The sequence below is a fragment of the Diadema antillarum genome, unplaced genomic scaffold (assembly GCF_040938485.1).
Source record: "Diadema antillarum isolate AM-2024a unplaced genomic scaffold, OU_Dant_1.0 scf00000017, whole genome shotgun sequence".
Classification (NCBI taxonomy): Eukaryota; Metazoa; Echinodermata; class Echinoidea; order Diadematoida; family Diadematidae; genus Diadema; species Diadema antillarum.
In genome coordinates, this window is record NW_027270906.1 from 5,032,303 (window position 1) to 5,049,700 (window position 17,398).

The 17,398-nt window shown below is 38.2% G+C and overlaps 1 protein-coding gene across 1 annotated transcript; it reads left to right on the top strand.

Moving 5' to 3' along the window:
* Window positions 1–470: 470 nt before the first annotated feature.
* Window positions 471–7,812, top strand: LOC139726796 (uncharacterized). Its single transcript, XM_071637791.1, has 4 exons — window positions 471–888; window positions 2,653–2,819; window positions 3,979–4,578; window positions 5,519–7,812. Exons 2-4 carry the CDS (start codon window positions 2,704–2,706, stop codon window positions 6,630–6,632), a joined length of 1,830 nt encoding a protein of 609 aa, XP_071493892.1. The 5' UTR covers window positions 471–888; window positions 2,653–2,703; the 3' UTR covers window positions 6,633–7,812.
* Window positions 7,813–17,398: the final 9,586 nt, after the last annotated feature.

Genomic DNA, 17,398 nt, shown 5'->3' on the forward strand with positions numbered 1-17,398 from the left:
ACGAAATAAAGGGCGATACATAGTGTATCCGGTGGCGTATACAGCTACGTTTTGACGCTTAAATATATCATGGTTCGCTAAGTCTTTGAAGTAGGCCTATATTCCGGTTTTAAAACAACAAAAAGTTTTGTAGTATACAAAAAAAGTAATTTGTTTCGAAGTCGGTTGGTCAATGCGCCCGCTCGTACACACACACACACACACACACACACACACACACACGTTTGCACACACACAAACCAGAACTTTGACCAGACAGTGCTGTACTGCGAGATTTTCATATCAGTTGAATGCTTTGACACTGCAATTCGGATTAATCATTAACTGCACCAGACGACTCGAACAAATTTGTACAATGCGTCGTGCCGTGCTGCCCCAGCGCACAAACGTTTGCGCGTAAAATGAAGTAAAGAAATCATTAAAAAGATGTATATGACTCACCAATGAAGACGCCTTGCTTGCATGACATTACTTACCACCTGCACGTAGATGATACAGACCGACACTAATGAAAAATGGTGGTCATTCATGGCAGGAATTGCGATTAAAAATAAAACAACTATGCAGAGTTCCAGAGGGTTGACCGTGATCTGGGATCTCTGAACAAGCAATTTACCCTCTTGCTTTTTTGTACCTGTACCGTGAACCTGTTTCATCAACGAACTGCGTGTACATGCGAGCGATATAGTCGCGTTTACGATGTATATTCCTGGAGCTTTCGACATGGCTACATGGATTCGAAGTGGAAAAGAATTCAACATACAACGGGGATAGTTTCATGCGAAAGCTTCCTAACTCGAGGAATAACTCGTTTCAGACTAGATCGGTTTAACAAGAGCGAAAATCATCGTTGTTCGCTTCTCGAGCCATTCAAGTACATCCCATAATGTAAGTACAGTGTATTCTATTGAAGATTTGTCAGTTCACTGTTCATAAGATTCAAGCCGCACAAACAGGTGCATATTGATTAAGTATGTAAATAGATATATATGCAGAATAATGAATATAAATAACTATAGGCATAAGTGAGACCTACGCTCGTATCTATGAACACACAATGTAGCCAAATCAAATTCTTTTGTTTACTCTATGAGACCTAATTTCACCATTTGATAGCGTGTAAAATGAGACGATATCTGGTTTGTTTGTGCATTAGTGTGTGTGTGTGTGCTTTTTTTTCTCGCATATTGCATTAATCAATGCCAGAAATACTGCAAAACGTACGAAAGAACGTTGTTATGAAATGTAACTTTGAGGACTGCTACTATATGAATGAAGATGAAGACCATTATTAAATGTTTGTTTTTCCCCTAAAATTTCAAAGAATCTATCGTCGAATTATCTACTTCTCCAGTAGAAAATTCAATCAACACATTGCAATTACCACCGAAGTGTCAGCTGATTAGCGAATTATGAAAAAAAAATATTTACAGGTACGAGTCTTAGTGTTGTGAAAAAAAAATCACAGTAAGTTGGATGCCTTTTCTATGATATCAAACCATCCTGTGACGTCAAACCTTATTATGACCTCAAACATTTGAACAGTGTGATATTCTAACCTTATCGTCATATCAAACGTTTCAGTTTCAGTTTCAGTCTTTTTTAAACAAATATTCACAGTCACCACTTACACATACACGTGGGAACATGTAGGCCTACATGTATCAGTCACAAAACTGAAGCAGGTTTATATACAGTGAATGTTGTGAGGGATTTAAATCAAGCACAGTTTTTTTTTTACATTATTATGATATTAAACCTAAATACTATATCAAACCCTATTCTGGTACCTTATTGTGATATCAAATCTTATCATATATTCATACTTAATCTCTTTGTGATATCAGACCATATTGTTTCATCAAGCCTTATTCCATTGATGTAAGTTTTCATTCATCCAGTTGAGATTCAATTAAGAAACAATAATCAGATTGCTACATGATCTGCACTTGCTGAACGATTTCACGTCTGATCCTGGACGCTCCATCAGCTCAACGTTTTTCACCCACAAACTGAGACAAGCTGATAGCATCCCAGGATCGGACATGAAACTGTTCTCGGAATTTAACAGTAGCAAGTCCAGATGTTATGATTTAAGTCTTGTTTCATAGCCAAGCCTTATCGTTTAATCAAACCATGTTGTGACATTGAACCTTTTTGTGATATTGAACCTTATTACTGTATCAAAACTTATTTTGACATCAAAGCTTTGTATATTGTAAGAACAAACAGCAATACAAATGCATCTCGAAAAGATTGAGTGTACTCTATAATCATGAAGTACAGGCACTTAGCATAATTATCAAGCAATTTTACGTTGCTGTTTAAAGCTTAGCAAGAAAGTGCTACTCAACGAAACGATTGTAATGCACTCCAAAATTACTACACAAGAAAACATTTTTTTTTTTGTTCCATTATAATATTTTGTAAAGGTCACAAATCGATGCTATTTTCAAGTACAGATGGTATGAAACAATCTAATAATCTAAAGTTGAATACAGTCATGCATATCGTTAGATTCTATAATTTTGAAAGGGAAAAACCAATTTATACAATACATTGGCACTTGTTGCAGCGATTATGTTTGTGTGCATTTGAAAATTTGAGTATTTTAGAATGGCATTGACATTGCTCTCTGTTTTTCCTTTACAGTGATGAATACAATTCTTTCAGCGTAAAGTACTGAAGTATAACATCCTTACCATGGCGGGAAAAACGTCGATGATGAAGATGTGTGTCTTCCTGTTTGGATTTGTTGCCTGTTACGTCCTTCTGTCTGAAGTTCATCTCACGAGAGAATGCTTCAAATTTTGCAACAGGTAAATCTGTCCTTTAAGTTTACTGGAATCTGGGTTGTAGTACCTCATGTAGTTGATGTATATGGGTCTACTTGGGTCAAGTACACTACAGGCTTCCTATGATTTTTTCCACATTAATTGCATTTAATTTCTGGTTTAGATAATATATAATTGATCAACGTTCAGAAGTAAGAGTGAAAATAAAACTAAGACTCCACAAAAAATGGGAGGAGCAATCTGTCAGTACACGTAAAAATATTATAATAATCTTATATGCATTTTATTAATTATGTATTATACAGATATGGGCTTTATAGAGATATACCTTTATAAACAACAATAAAGATATACTTGACATTACCGCGCAGGTGATTATTATCATTCCCCAGGAAAAGATTGTATTTTCCCCAAAGCGTGCAGGGTAAATATTGTCAACAATATAGAAAAGACAATTTGTGTTATACTATAATATGTGGTCCACATTCACACAATCATCATTTCATTCTAGCTCCATCGCCAACCAGTCCAATTCTTGAATTATATTGCTCACTACATGTTTCAATGCTTATTTGAGTCATCCGTGATAATCTGGATGAAGGCGTGGCCGATATTTTCTTGCTCTCTGTTTCACTATGCAGAGTAGAAAATGTATCAAGTCAAAAATGGAGATTGCAAATATGCTGTATAGGTCCCTGCTCGGCATAGTTAATTCCTGTCATATTCCAACGCTTGTTAAGAGTATCCCACTGGAAAGAAAAATACAAAAATGAAGTAAGAAAAATAAACAAAGCGAAAAAAAACCTTGAAGAATCCCAGTTACCTTTGAACGGCACAACTTGGGAACTCTCTTGATGTAGCACGATTCATGTTGAAGTCACAGTATTTGAACAGCACGAATCGTATTGAAACTTTCTCCAGTCATGATAGATACGTGGTCAGCATTTCAAATGTTGGTGCCTTAGTCATCTATAATTTTTATAGGTTTTTGTGATCAATATCATTTTGACTTTGTCTGCTGTGTAAAAAGTGCGTTGATGTCCCAGTGTAGAAATCAAATAATGAATCACTGCACTGTGAGATAGTGCTGTCGGCTAAAATGAATTTGCACAATAATAATGGTGAAAAAAAATCGCGCTGTCTGTTTCATTATTCCTTTTTTTTTTTAATCCTCTCCCACCAGCGACTCGAGTCAAGATTGCTACTTACGAAGGACAGCCGTACTCGTTTACGACCAGAATGTCTCATCCCACGAAATGAGTTTTTCACAGAACACCCATCCAAGCATCAACCTTGGCAGCTACGCCATGGAGGTCCTGTCGGGTCGCTACTTCGACATCAACTGCCCCGTCGACCACTACTGGCCCAGGGTCTCGACGCTCAGCCGCCGGAACGACTGCGCCGTGGTCGGCAACAGCGGCATACTGAACGGCGCAAACTGCGGCCGAACGATTGACAAGCACGACTTCATCATACGTGCAAACATGGCACCCATTCAGGGATACGAGGCGGACGTGGGAACGCGCGCAAACCTGACGGTTCTCAACTTCGAGACGCTGTTCTACATGCACAAGAACTTGACGCAAACGCACCCAGACGACAAATGGCACCGTACCTACGTCGACAGGGCGACGTATCTCAATGACTCCGTGCTGTGGTACTCGAAGTCAACACTGCAGAGAAATAGCAGCGTGTACCTGAGGAACGTGGCCCATGTCCTGCAGGACCTTTACCGGTTGCCCATCCGACTGGCATACAGCTGGCGATCTGTGTCTGTCGAGAAGTGAGACTTTGAACACTTTTCTGAAAACATATACACACATTCTTATTCGTACAAACATGAAGTTTATGCAAATAATATACAATAATCATTGTTGACAATTCTGGCCAGAAACAAAATCAACCACTCTAGCATCAACAAAACACCCCCTCCCGAAAAAAAAAAAAAATATATATATATATAAAACAACAAAATTAAAATGTAATTTCCGGTGGTGCCGCGTCCAATAGCGAAGAGACATCAATTCATTTTGTTTCACAGGGCTGATCAGTAAAGAAAAGTCTTTCCGAAGTCAGGTAGGGTAGAAGAGCCGTACCTTCTGAGCCAATTGGTGTATATCTTAACTATGTGCTCTCGCAGGGAAAGAAGACGCTGGGCATAAAGAAAGAAAATAACTATTTATCACTTGCGGGGATAATGCGTATAATAATTGTCTTCCATGATGGTATATAATTTTACAGTAGAAGTATTATATCGTACCATGAATCTAACTGTTCATTGTTCCTATTTGCCGGGGTTTTCTTCTCTTTTTTCTTCTTATCTTCAGAGGAATACCAATAAGTGAAAAGTGTCACAGCCTATGTTATTACTGAGTACTCGTAGTTTGTTCATAGTTCCTTTATGCATATTTTCTTTCACAGCTTTAAGGATTAGAATTAAACTGTATGTCGTAAGTCAAATAGCAACAGGAATTGTCATCGAGAAATACTGATAGTATTTCGAATGAACACAACAATTTGGGGGTATTTCTATAGAGAATGAAGAATGTTTAGGCATCTAAAATTTGTGATAAATGACACTTTTTTTTCCTGCATAGTAGACCTATATATTGTGTGCTTTGGTGAAATAGATTATAATAGATCGTAAATAATCGTAAATAGTAGTAAATGGGAAAACGTATAGAGACACTATTGAGTATATATTCATGTTATCATTACTGCAGGTTCTACGGCTTGACGCACTTCGCCACCACCGGTTTCAATGCATACGTCATTGCCAAGACTTTCTGCAATCATGTGACCCTCTACGGCTTCCACCCATCCAATCAGGACGAACTCGGCAATCACGTGGCGCACCATTACTACGAGGACGTCGAATACGAGTACAACAATGACGTTCACAACATCCGCAGCGAGTTCAGAAAGTTACAGGAGCTGGAGAAGAAAGGCGAGGTCACCATCGTGACCGACGTCTGTCCCGGAGGCGCCCGAAAGAAGACCTTCAGCAACATCAACAAGGAGGAACTCTTCGACCCAAAGTTTCTGTTCATGCCAAAAGCCAACAAGCTGAAGAAGCTGTTCGACGTTGAAAATGAAGGAGAGGAAAACGATGAAAAGCTACACGATGATGCTGCAGACACGGCTGGGCCTGGCGGAGAGAACAGGGCGGGTGAGAAGCCTAGGACTGATTCACAATCTAAGATGGCTACCGCCAGCCCTGGTCTTGGCATTGGAGGAAAAACCAGTGATACGGCATCGAAACAAGTAGCCTTTAGTAATCGTGTTTCGGGTGATCTAAAGTCATTGACCGCAGAGATCAATAAGAGACTAGACGCTAGCGATGGCCTTAAATCAAAGACAGCGTCTGTAGCGGAGCCCAAGGATGACCTTATCATGGGGAAAGCTAACCTTTTAAGGAATTGGCAACCTACAAAGGAGGTTGCTCTTGCTGGCCTTAAAGACGATGATGACAATCGTGTCAGCGGAGGACTCAAAGATGAGACAGTGTCGTGGAGAAAGACTGAAGCGCATCCTCAAAATGGATTCCCCGACGAAGGAAACGACTCTGACGATGTCTTTGCCCAACTGGAGCAGTGGAATTTAGGCTTTGATAGTGCGGCGTCAGATACCAGAACTGACACTCGTAGCAAGGGAGAAAAGACTTCGGGCCATGCAGACAGAAGTCTTGAATATGGCCAAACTGGCTCAGTTGGTGCCAGGGACTCTGACCATAAGATGGATGTGGCAGGCAGTCCCATTAGGACAAACTACCGCACAGACTATGGTAGGAACAACGGGAACATGCTGGACCTTGGCGAGGGATCATCTAATAAATAACAGCTAATCTTTTTTGAGATTCTCAGCATATTTCAATGTATTTCTATTGAAATTTGGAATTTGAAGACATATCGAACATTATTTGCTGACTTGGTGACTAATGCAAGAACAGAAAGAGTAGACGTAGCATTGTCTTAGCTCAATAGTTGTTCGTGTCCATACGCAAGAGGAAATTCGGACACGTTGTACTTTTCGTGGAAGTGGCTTTCTTTCTGAAACATCATTACTTTATTCTTTCAGAACCTTGCCTCCCCCTTCCCCCATCTTTCAAAATCAGTGCTATCCGTGTACCAACATGGTGTTAGTAAACATAATACACTGTGACAGCCGTTGCAACTTATAATTTACATTGATGGGAGCACTTACTGAAATAATGGTTATACATAGCAGTGTATTATGAACAGAGAAGTGGGTTGTTCCACTGATGTTGTACAAACTACAGGGATGTCACCCGTGGATGTGTTACAGGTAAGGTGATAATTTTACTGGTTGTACTACTCTCCGTATTGAAAATGGATTTGACCCGTCACCCACTGCTAACAAATTAAAATTCACATCAAACATTGTATTCGTTGTGAGATACAATTACCCAAGAAGTTGAGAAGAGAATACCAGCACTTAGTTTGTGTGTGTGTGTGTGTGTGTGTGTGCGTGTGTGCGTGTGTGTGTCTGTTTTGTACTGTCTTACTATTATTATTATTATTCGTCTTATCAGTGTGTTTATAATTTGCATTACTAAGTATGGTGATTGGGAAAAATGAAAATTATGCATTGAGAACTGCCTTGTGTCTCAATGAATAAGATGAGTAACAGTAAAATCCTTGGTAAAAAGCGCAGTGAATTATAATTCATGATTGTTATCTGGAACGTTATACTAACAGAGGTTTGCATTTGATTGAAGCATTAATGTATCACCCCTCCAGATTACAGGTACCTCAGCAACGACTTAAAAGCTCATAGCTGATTGGGAGGAGCTTGGCGGCTGCCATGGTACTAACCGGAATTCTGTAAAATACAATAATTGTTGCATATTAAACACGAAACAGGTCCCTGGACATCTTGTTTTAGTTCTCACACGGAAACAAGAGAAAAGATTAAAGTCTTTTTTTTTCTCCTTTTTTAAGGGGATGGCTAGTAAGTAACTGATCAGTGGGAATCAGTGGGAATGCTGGGGGATGATTGTTCCAGTCCTTGTGGGATTCATTTAAAAGTACATTATTGTTGTGTGAAAATTATTTGCTTCAGAATGGTCTCATATTCAAGTAATGTGCAGTGACGGGGCGATCGTTAACGGCCTGTTCACGATCGCCCCGTCACTGTACAGGCATGCTTACCTGAAAACATTAAACTGCACATTATTTGAATATGAGACCATTCTGAAACAAATAATTTTCACACAACAATAGATATATAATGCACTCTTAAATGATTCCCACAAGGTTTGGAACAATCATCCCCCAGCATTCCCACTGATTCCCACTGATCTGTTACTAGCCATCCCCTTTAAGTATGTTTTGATTAATCATCTTGTCTCCAGGATTTACTAAGTTTCACAGGGCAACTGAACGGTTCCGGGAAAAAGAAAAAAAAAAGTGTTTGATATACGATCATTGATACAACATTCCTGATTATATGATGAATAAAATATTAAGTGCCTACAATATGCCAATGCACCATATACAGTTTCCACATGAAAATGAGCGTGTTCTGAGGATTTTCTTACGAAACCAGTAGAAACATTGAGGGTGTGGCCCTTTCTCTCATTACCGAACAGACCATTATACGACTCTTTGGGGAGCAAACACTTCGTCTCATCGTTGCCTAGTTTGTCACAACATCAAAGGGTCTTACTGCAATAGTTCTCTCGTCTATCCTAAAGTAACAGGTGAACGTTCTTTTCAGCGTTATATTCACAATCCATCTCAGTAGGTAGTACAAAAGAAGTATAGAAGAGGGCCAGGAGGAAGAAGAAGGAAGTCAGTATTCTTCTCGAGATGTCCCGGGATTTATTTTCTCTTCATGGTTTCCAGTCTCTGGTAAATCCAGAAGCAGCAAAATGATGAAAACAAAAGAGTCTCGTAATGTCTGATACTAAACGCTTTGTAAAGAGCAATCATACTCTTCTTTACATATTTGTTGTTGATGTTGTTTTTGACAATTAACATGCCCATGAAAACCCTCAGTAATAATTATGTTTATGTTTATGCAACAATAGATGATAAATTAGTCGAATTTTGACTGACATTGCCTTACCGCCACTGTGGAGAGAAACTTACAATGTAGTTCTATCACTGTGTCTTTGTCTTTGTCTGGCCTGTTAACCAGTTTTCAAGTTTGGGGTAATTGATTTTATACAACACACAGTAGGCCTACATGTATAGAGGAATCTTTCAGGCCACGTCCTTCAATGGAGAACTTTCTTGATGTCGTGACTTATGATCATTCGGTTGCTTTGTGTGAATCCGTTTGAGCGGGTGTGTCCGTGTGTGTGTGTGTGTGTGTGTGTGTGTGTGTATTACAGTATATCACTTTTGTATACATGGTATCATTTTCACAAAATGTTGTATGTTAAAAAAAAAGTGATTCAGTAGCACATGTGAGAAGAATACAGCTGCTTATTTTCGTTCATACTATTTTCATTGTGAAAATGAGCGTGATATTGAATGACAATAATTCAAATAAAGAACATCATAAAAGAAGTATGTGTATTTGTCTGTGTGTGTGTGTGTGTGCGTGTGTTGTGTGTTAGTCGATAAAAACTTTCCTGACGGAGAGAGTAAAATAATTTGTCTACCAACAAAAGAGGAGACAGACACACACCTGGAATCACTGTCTTGAGTGTAAAAAATCAAACATCGTCTTTTAATGAGAATCGTGAAATAATACCTTTTGAGATCCACAAGTGAAGTGACAATATTTCGCCTCTCTTTGTGTCTCTTAATTTCTCTCTCAATTAAATTACAACTACTACGATGACACATAAGAACAACAACATCACAAAAATGTCGGCCGAACCCGGGCAGGACTACCTACTATATACCATCTGGGATCAATTCCTCGCCCTTCTCTTCAGCACCTCTACACTTGAAATCACGCCATAACACTTTTGACAAAATATATTCAACAGAAACACTAAGGGTAACTATCATTCAGAATTCCTGTGTCCTGCGGAGAAATAGCATGATATAACTTTTGAATGAAATCGGGGGGAAAAGAAACTTGTATATTTTGTAACGGATGGGTATAGTAATGAATGAGACACAATATATAGCGATATTCACTGCATGTTATTATGAACACATCTATCCATAGCAGGAATATTTTCAATAAAATACAGCTTATTGTATATATTTTCTCTTTTATCTTACTTTTTTTTTTGCACAAGATACTGATTTGAGACAATGCTCTTCATTAGAATCTGTACTGCTTCACTGAGTTTTAGCTCTTTCACTGACAATTTAAAAAGAGTGTAATGAACATACATGGAAAACACAATAGATATTCTTGCCCCGAAGGAACAGAGACTATGAATTTGTATACGAAGTAATGAAAACGAACATGGCACACAATTCGAGAACTTTGCAACTTTCGGCATTTCTAATAGAATTTGAAATCTCAATGCTCTTCAACTGTCAATTAAACCAATCTCACCACATCAAAGCATAATCAGCAATTCTCCATTTCTCAATATATATAGAATACGTGATTAAGCCACGATAACCATTCTCGTACTTCACTGCTATTTTCTATTCTTATTCCCGTTTGACGTCACACGCCTGACCTATAGAACACACTTCACATCTTGCCTCCCATCAGTATATTCACTCACTAATACTCACTCTCTCACACACACACAGACACACATACAAACACAATCTCTCTCTAGTGATTCTACTACATGTAACTGTCATCACAGTGGAACGATGTTATCATAATTATTTCAACTAAATCGAAGAAGTACGGAGTGTATGTATAAACTATATAATGTGATTATGATACACACGCAGATGAACAATCCAATGCACATTTGTGTCAAGAACACAAGAGAAAGTACATACCCAGCACTACAGGAATAACTCTAATTAGTATTGCTGCTGTGTAGAATTGGTATGGTAATGGTTAGTAAAAACAACGACACCAACAGACACGAGTAAAACGACAGCAAGAAAGAGACACATTTTTGGCATAGTTGCTAGTAGAGACTTGATGTACGCTCGGCATAATATTTGCTGTATCGCGTTCACTATTACGCCCAACATCATTCTACGAACAAGAAGAACATCATAAATACTTGTTCTATTCTTCTCGAGATCACTGAACAAAGATATTGTAGAATAGTTACAAGCTAAGACAAGAGGAGCGCTTTAAGACATACTGCCTATAAAAGTACTGACCTATTGTTATTTGGAAACAAAACAATCAACTGATGTAATCACACAGTAATATATGCCTGTAACTCTGCCTGTGTTTATGTGCTCTCTAGCATTTTTCTCTTTACTTTCTTTTGTTTTTGCAAGTACAAATCATCTAGCTGGTTCATAGAATCAAGAATACATGGAACATTGGGATCACTACACATTTATCAAAGCAGACTTCAACAGAGATTCTCTCTATACAGATGTTGATTTCATATTAACACTACATGGGGCATTAACTATGCTTGGCCATAGGTCATGGGTGCCGTGTTGCCACCGGTTACAGTATGCACAATGTAAACAGATTATTCAATGCACCTGTGTTGGCATCATTTGAACCCAGTGGCCTCTTCCTTTCCGTGTTCATGTTTAGACCAAATGCGTAACAAACACAGGCTACAACTGTCAATAAGATCTGGCAAAATTTGTAAATATAATATGTTAACATTCATTCATTCATGCACTGAAGAATCTTTGTTTCTTTTAAATTGAATTGAAAAAAAAAAAAATACAATCCCAAAAGACCTGGTACACACCTCGTAGGAAGATGATGTCTTTAATGAAGCTTGGAAATGAGCAGACAAACTCAGCACATGAAAGTATTAAACTAGACTCTGACTACTCTCAACTCGTACCCTCTTACATGTCCAATTCATAGCTCCCACTAAGTATTCATACAATGTCAAGTCTATGTGAGTTCGACATTTTTTTCCAAAATGCTACATGCAGTATGAAGAAGACCCATGAGCTTTCAAATAAAAGAGCAAATAAATGAAACAAAAATATAAATACACACCACGGAGGATGTGGCTCAACTATCTCATCAATACAATCCACAGCATCATCACAAGCCACAATCCCGTATACCAGAAATCGCAAGTTACAATGACTGAAAAAAGAAGAAGAAATCATTTCAGTTTGCTCTAAGTCTTATGTGCTAGTGCTTGTATTCTCTTACATACTACATGAAGCAGCTAACTCACACACATATTCTCCTGTTGTTAACAGCTAACACTGATGTAAAGATATGAAAGAAAAAAAAAATGTGTTAGGTCACAGCCCATTTCACAACATTTCACATTTTTTTGAAAAACCAAATTAAATCAAATACTGAAGGGAAACATTGAATTTCAGAGTATGTTCTCACACAATATTACCCACTGGTACACATCCTCTGTTATACCCAACGCAAACTGACACAATAACTATAATGTCACACGAAAAAAAGGTTCCATGTAAAACGGTGTTCCAAAACATGACGTGGATACAGAAAATGCCAATCGTGACCCCCTACATTGTTAAATCTCAACTCAGAGGTACAAAAATCAAACTTTTTATTCCAGTTGTCAGCTTGGACCCATCCTTGGGCCACATTTGGGCAACAGCAAATCAAACTAATCCAATGATCATGAAAAACTGCCCTGAATCAAGCCATGTCTTACTTACTAAGTGTCAAATAATGAAGAAAAAAAAAAATGATTGTTCTAAAATCACTCTTTTCATCAGATCTACATTTATTTCTTCACACATCATCAGATACTGAATCTACTCAGTGTCATACGCAATTGCCTTTTTTCATAGGCCTATGTGTATGAGAATGTGTGTGTGTGTGTGTGCATGTGTGTCTAGGGGGGGGGGGGGGGGGGGGGTTGAAGACCTTCAGATATAGATACCGGTAGCTGAATACAGTATGACATGTCCTGACTTCACATCATAGGGGTGGAAAAAAGGTACCAAGAAAAGCACAGTCAAGAGCAAACCCTGCTGCCCGACTCTTGTCACAGAATAGCAGGCTGCCAAAATAATCCCCAAAAGGCTGGAAAGGGCTCTTTTCTGTCAAAAGTAAGTGAAATAGAGGATACCTGCATTCCACTGAGTCAGGAGTCACAAATGAATGGATGAAAAACAAGACACAATGCACAGAAAACCACGTATCTACTGAGTATTGAATGGATGGTAAAACAGAAAAAAATATGTGACCCTGCATCACAAAACCAACAAAGAGTCACAAGTCATGTATTTTTTTTTTTATAGTTAAGAGCAGATTCTAAAAGAGCAGACTTTTAGCTTCAAAACGATGTATAACTCATTTTGAATGGACTCTCCTAACTTATCCAATTATTGGTAAGGAAACACACACTCTAGAAAAGTGTTACTGAGTAAAGAGGCTCTAAAAGTACAGCATTCATTCAAGCGCTTAATTTCACCGAGCTATGCTGGCTGCGCAATGAATGGGACAAAAAGCAGGATGTAAAACATTCAGTAACAACAATGAAGGGATTGTCAGAGTACGCCAAAATTCAGCATGCTCAATTAACACGTTCTATCCATTAGCAATGCCAACTTTTAAAGCAGCAGCATTATTCTTTCAAAAGTTATTAGAGTCGAAAATGTAGTGTAAAGGATTTTTACGATATGAAAAGAGCCCTCCGAGACATACAAAAATCAAACTATTTAAGAAAAGTGTCCTAGAAAAAACTGCTAAAAAAACAATTTTCCATTCAATTTATGATCCCCAAATTTAGAATAATGTAAGAGAAGAATTTCTCCTGCAAGAATTATGAAAAACTCAACTAGGTTGACTAGGTTGGCCCATTTCACCTATTTTCAGTCCTCATGTAAAATTAGGGCATGCAACTTTTTGTCGGGTTTCTGATGCACGGTCACATATGCCCTTCACTCATTCAAATTGCCGATGATCAAGTTTTAAACCTCACTTTCTTTTTCACCTCTATGTAACCACATGAGAGGTTGAATGTCAGAAGACTCACACAGGATAATTGCCTTCACTTTCCTACATTGTTTCAGCATCATGGCAGCTGATAAAACATCTTGGTCTGCAAACACACAATCAAAAAGGAAAAAAAAGGGAAGTTAGAACTACTGTTTGCAACTAACACAACATATACAAACTGTCTTACTTTTCTCTTCATACACGTAAGTACTAATATGATTCTGATGTTAATACAAGATGGGATTGGTATAGTCTAGCTCTTCTCTCATGAGCGGAATTTATGACTCTGACGCACACCCTCGTGGATGCTATGGATACAAACTTCTAAGATACTTATTCATACAGTCAATATACTTTTAATAAAGAGATGAAAATAGCTGGGCTGCACTGATAGAAACTTTGATATATAGACATTCTGTTTGGATGTCTTGCAAACCAACTGCTCTGGGATACAGTGTATGTGAGAAAAGTGCTGAAGTCTGTCATACATATCTATCTCCTTTTAGAAGCATGTAGCATCTCAAAGGAGAAGCCATCAATGTATACTGCAGATTTCCACATTATTGTCAATATATGATGCTACTATAGGGTGTGTGATAAAAAGTATGCAGTTTTGTATCTTCACATCTACAATGCAAACAGAAAAACACAATTAGAGCACTAGGCATATATCCTCTGCAGAATGTTGGCATATCTATAAAGGTATAAGGAAATATTAATGAGAGATTTAATAACCTCGTAGTTAAACTGGCGGTTCACATCCCTAAAAGGTATCGAGAATACAGTACATCCTTTCCATTTGCCCCATGAAGGTGTGTGATTATTACGTCATCAGCACTGGGCCCTATCACACAAAGTAAGTTATCAGTTTGTACATATAACAATATGAAATGTAAGTCCTAAAACTCTCATCTTTATCTAAGTGAAAGTCAAGCAATATCTTATTTGTCCTCCTGAGCAATTATTTTGGTGTTTTAATGACACACAGCTGATGCCTACGCAGCAACCAGAAACTGGACAACTGAGCCATATCAATCATAAAAATTAAATTTTCATCTTTCATTATGCAATCGTTATGCACTGCTGCGGGGTTTCTTAAACCACCATATGTTGCTGGACTGAGACAATATAACACAATAGAGAGGGCTAGTCATAAGCATGTGACCTTTTCCATGTAATACAATATTCTCATACGAATCACTGCAGAGCCAGATTTGCACATTTTCTTGTAGCAATTTTAAAGCTCAATGGTAGTGTCGGCGAAGTAAAAACAAAGGAAACAATTTGCTTAATATTCATCCAGTTGTGAAAGTCATATTGGAAAATTTTCCAGATATAACAATCATAATTATTGTTATTGGCATATAACCTTGAGCAGCACTTGAATAGCAATCATTATTTTCACAGTGACTGGTTGCATGGCACAGTGAAGTGATTTTGTATGAAATCAAGTCTCCATAGTACATAGATTCCGAATTGACCGTTTCATCTACATCTATATATACCAGACAGGCAAACAGCCCATCCACACAACTGGTGAGTGCATTAATCCTTTCAAATCCTGTGACTTAAAATCCTACTAACATCGAATATAAACATGTTGCCAATTGGGCTGAAGGAGTTAAGACAATGCAAGGATTTTACAATATTGCAATAATAGTGCCAAGTTGAATATATGCAACGCTGCCTATGACTGGTGTGCTAATTGGCTGGGCACCAGTGATGCTGCCTAGCTTTGAGGGGAGACATGGCATACTCTTCAATACTGAATTCTGAAATGCCTATAGACTTAATGGGCAGGCCACCAGGTTCCCATATAGAACAGGTTAAGCACAGATCACATCCATAACATTTGGAAAAGAGTTGCTTAGACTCGTGTTCCCAGTGAAAATACTGTCCACTAAAAGGCCAACACATGTTAAGTCTAAACCATCTGTTTGAATTGTCACCTTTGAGAATACTGAAGTCAAGAGGGAATACAGATTATTTTTGCCAGGAAGATGCTCGGATGCACATCAAAGATTTTATACCTTTTTTTAAATAAAGCATCACCAAAGAGATTTGAAGGATACCCAAGACAGACACAAAAATCGAAATCAAATGCATTTGTTAATTCATACCCATGCACATTGCTAACAAAGAGAAAAAAATACCATATGCAACAACAAAAAATTTCCGCAGGGCCACTGCAAACGGGGTGAAAAAAAAAATTTTGTAAGATCTTTTTCTTCTTTTTAATAACACAATCAACAAACATGTAACACACAAGAAACGCTATGAAAATTATTTCCTAAGACGGACAGAAGAGGAAAACACCTATGCCATACACTCACTGTACATTGTTAAGACTGTGTGGCTTGCAGTCGGTTCGCAGTTTTGATAGACGAACAAATTGAGAAAAACCCTTGTAAAATTTATGAGAATACTTCCTTTACGTTCACTAGGAGAATGTTACATAACTAGAGGTATTACGATTCACCTGTCCTTCATCACTTGAAAATAATGAAAAAAGAAAAAAAGATCAATTACGCAGGTTTGCTCCTTGGTAGCACGAGCATTTCTGACAAGTGAGCCATAAAAATTGACAGTCACTGCTCACATGAAAGCTATATCCACCTGCATATCGATCACACCAGAAGTTTCCACCTACTGCTCACTACTAAACTGCCTGTGGCTGAAACAGTGAATGCTCGAAGTTCCCCCTCAGTACTAAAGCGCCAAGTCTTGAGCTAGACTGGCAATGCATGCTCAACACAGATGCTTCTGCCTACAGACTTGTATCAACAAGACAAAAAAAAAAAAAAGACAATTAACACTTATTCTCAAACTCTTCACAGACTAATGTACAATACCTTATTGCATACACATCTCCATTGTACATATTATTTACAGAAGGAACTATACAATCACTAGATACTAGTTCATTTATTAATCAACATCTAGTGAAAAACAATATTATTTTTGCTGTCTCAGTCTAGTTGGTACTTGTGTATAACCATTCACAAGGAAATCACTCAAATGCATCTATATTCTATTCAATCTAGTCTTAACACTAGACAACAATCGTCACTTTCTCGGTACAAATGAATGTTTCAAATAATCACTTGAGAAGTAATCCTCCACATTAACTTTGCATTCACTCTTTCTTCCTTAGCCCCCTCTCCTTTCCAAGAGCTCTCAAAGACTTCAGGGGTAAGCCATGAGGGTTTGAGAAGGGGGTGGTGATCACAGGATTTCTCCTCGATGGCACGGGGGCAGGAAAGGAAGGGAAGAAGCTGGTCTCTGACGTCAAACTTGAAAGCTCAATCTACCAACATCCACAGCGCCTTGCTCTTTCACAGTACAGCTAGAGTTCATCCATCATATGCTTGTGATCCAATCATACACATATTAGATGCACATTTGCTCTTAGAATCTATGGCAAAAAAACCAAAAAAAAAAACCATCAAGAAACAGCAGCACAACTTCGCCTCATCATTTTCTCTGGAGTATACTTTTAAACTCACTGTCATTCTTGTTGTGCACGCTTTTCTTGAAAATGTACCTCCATGGCCATTGCTGCACTGGTGTTGAATGGCAATGGGGGGTAGAGGGTCCAGGGGTACAGTGAAAACTGA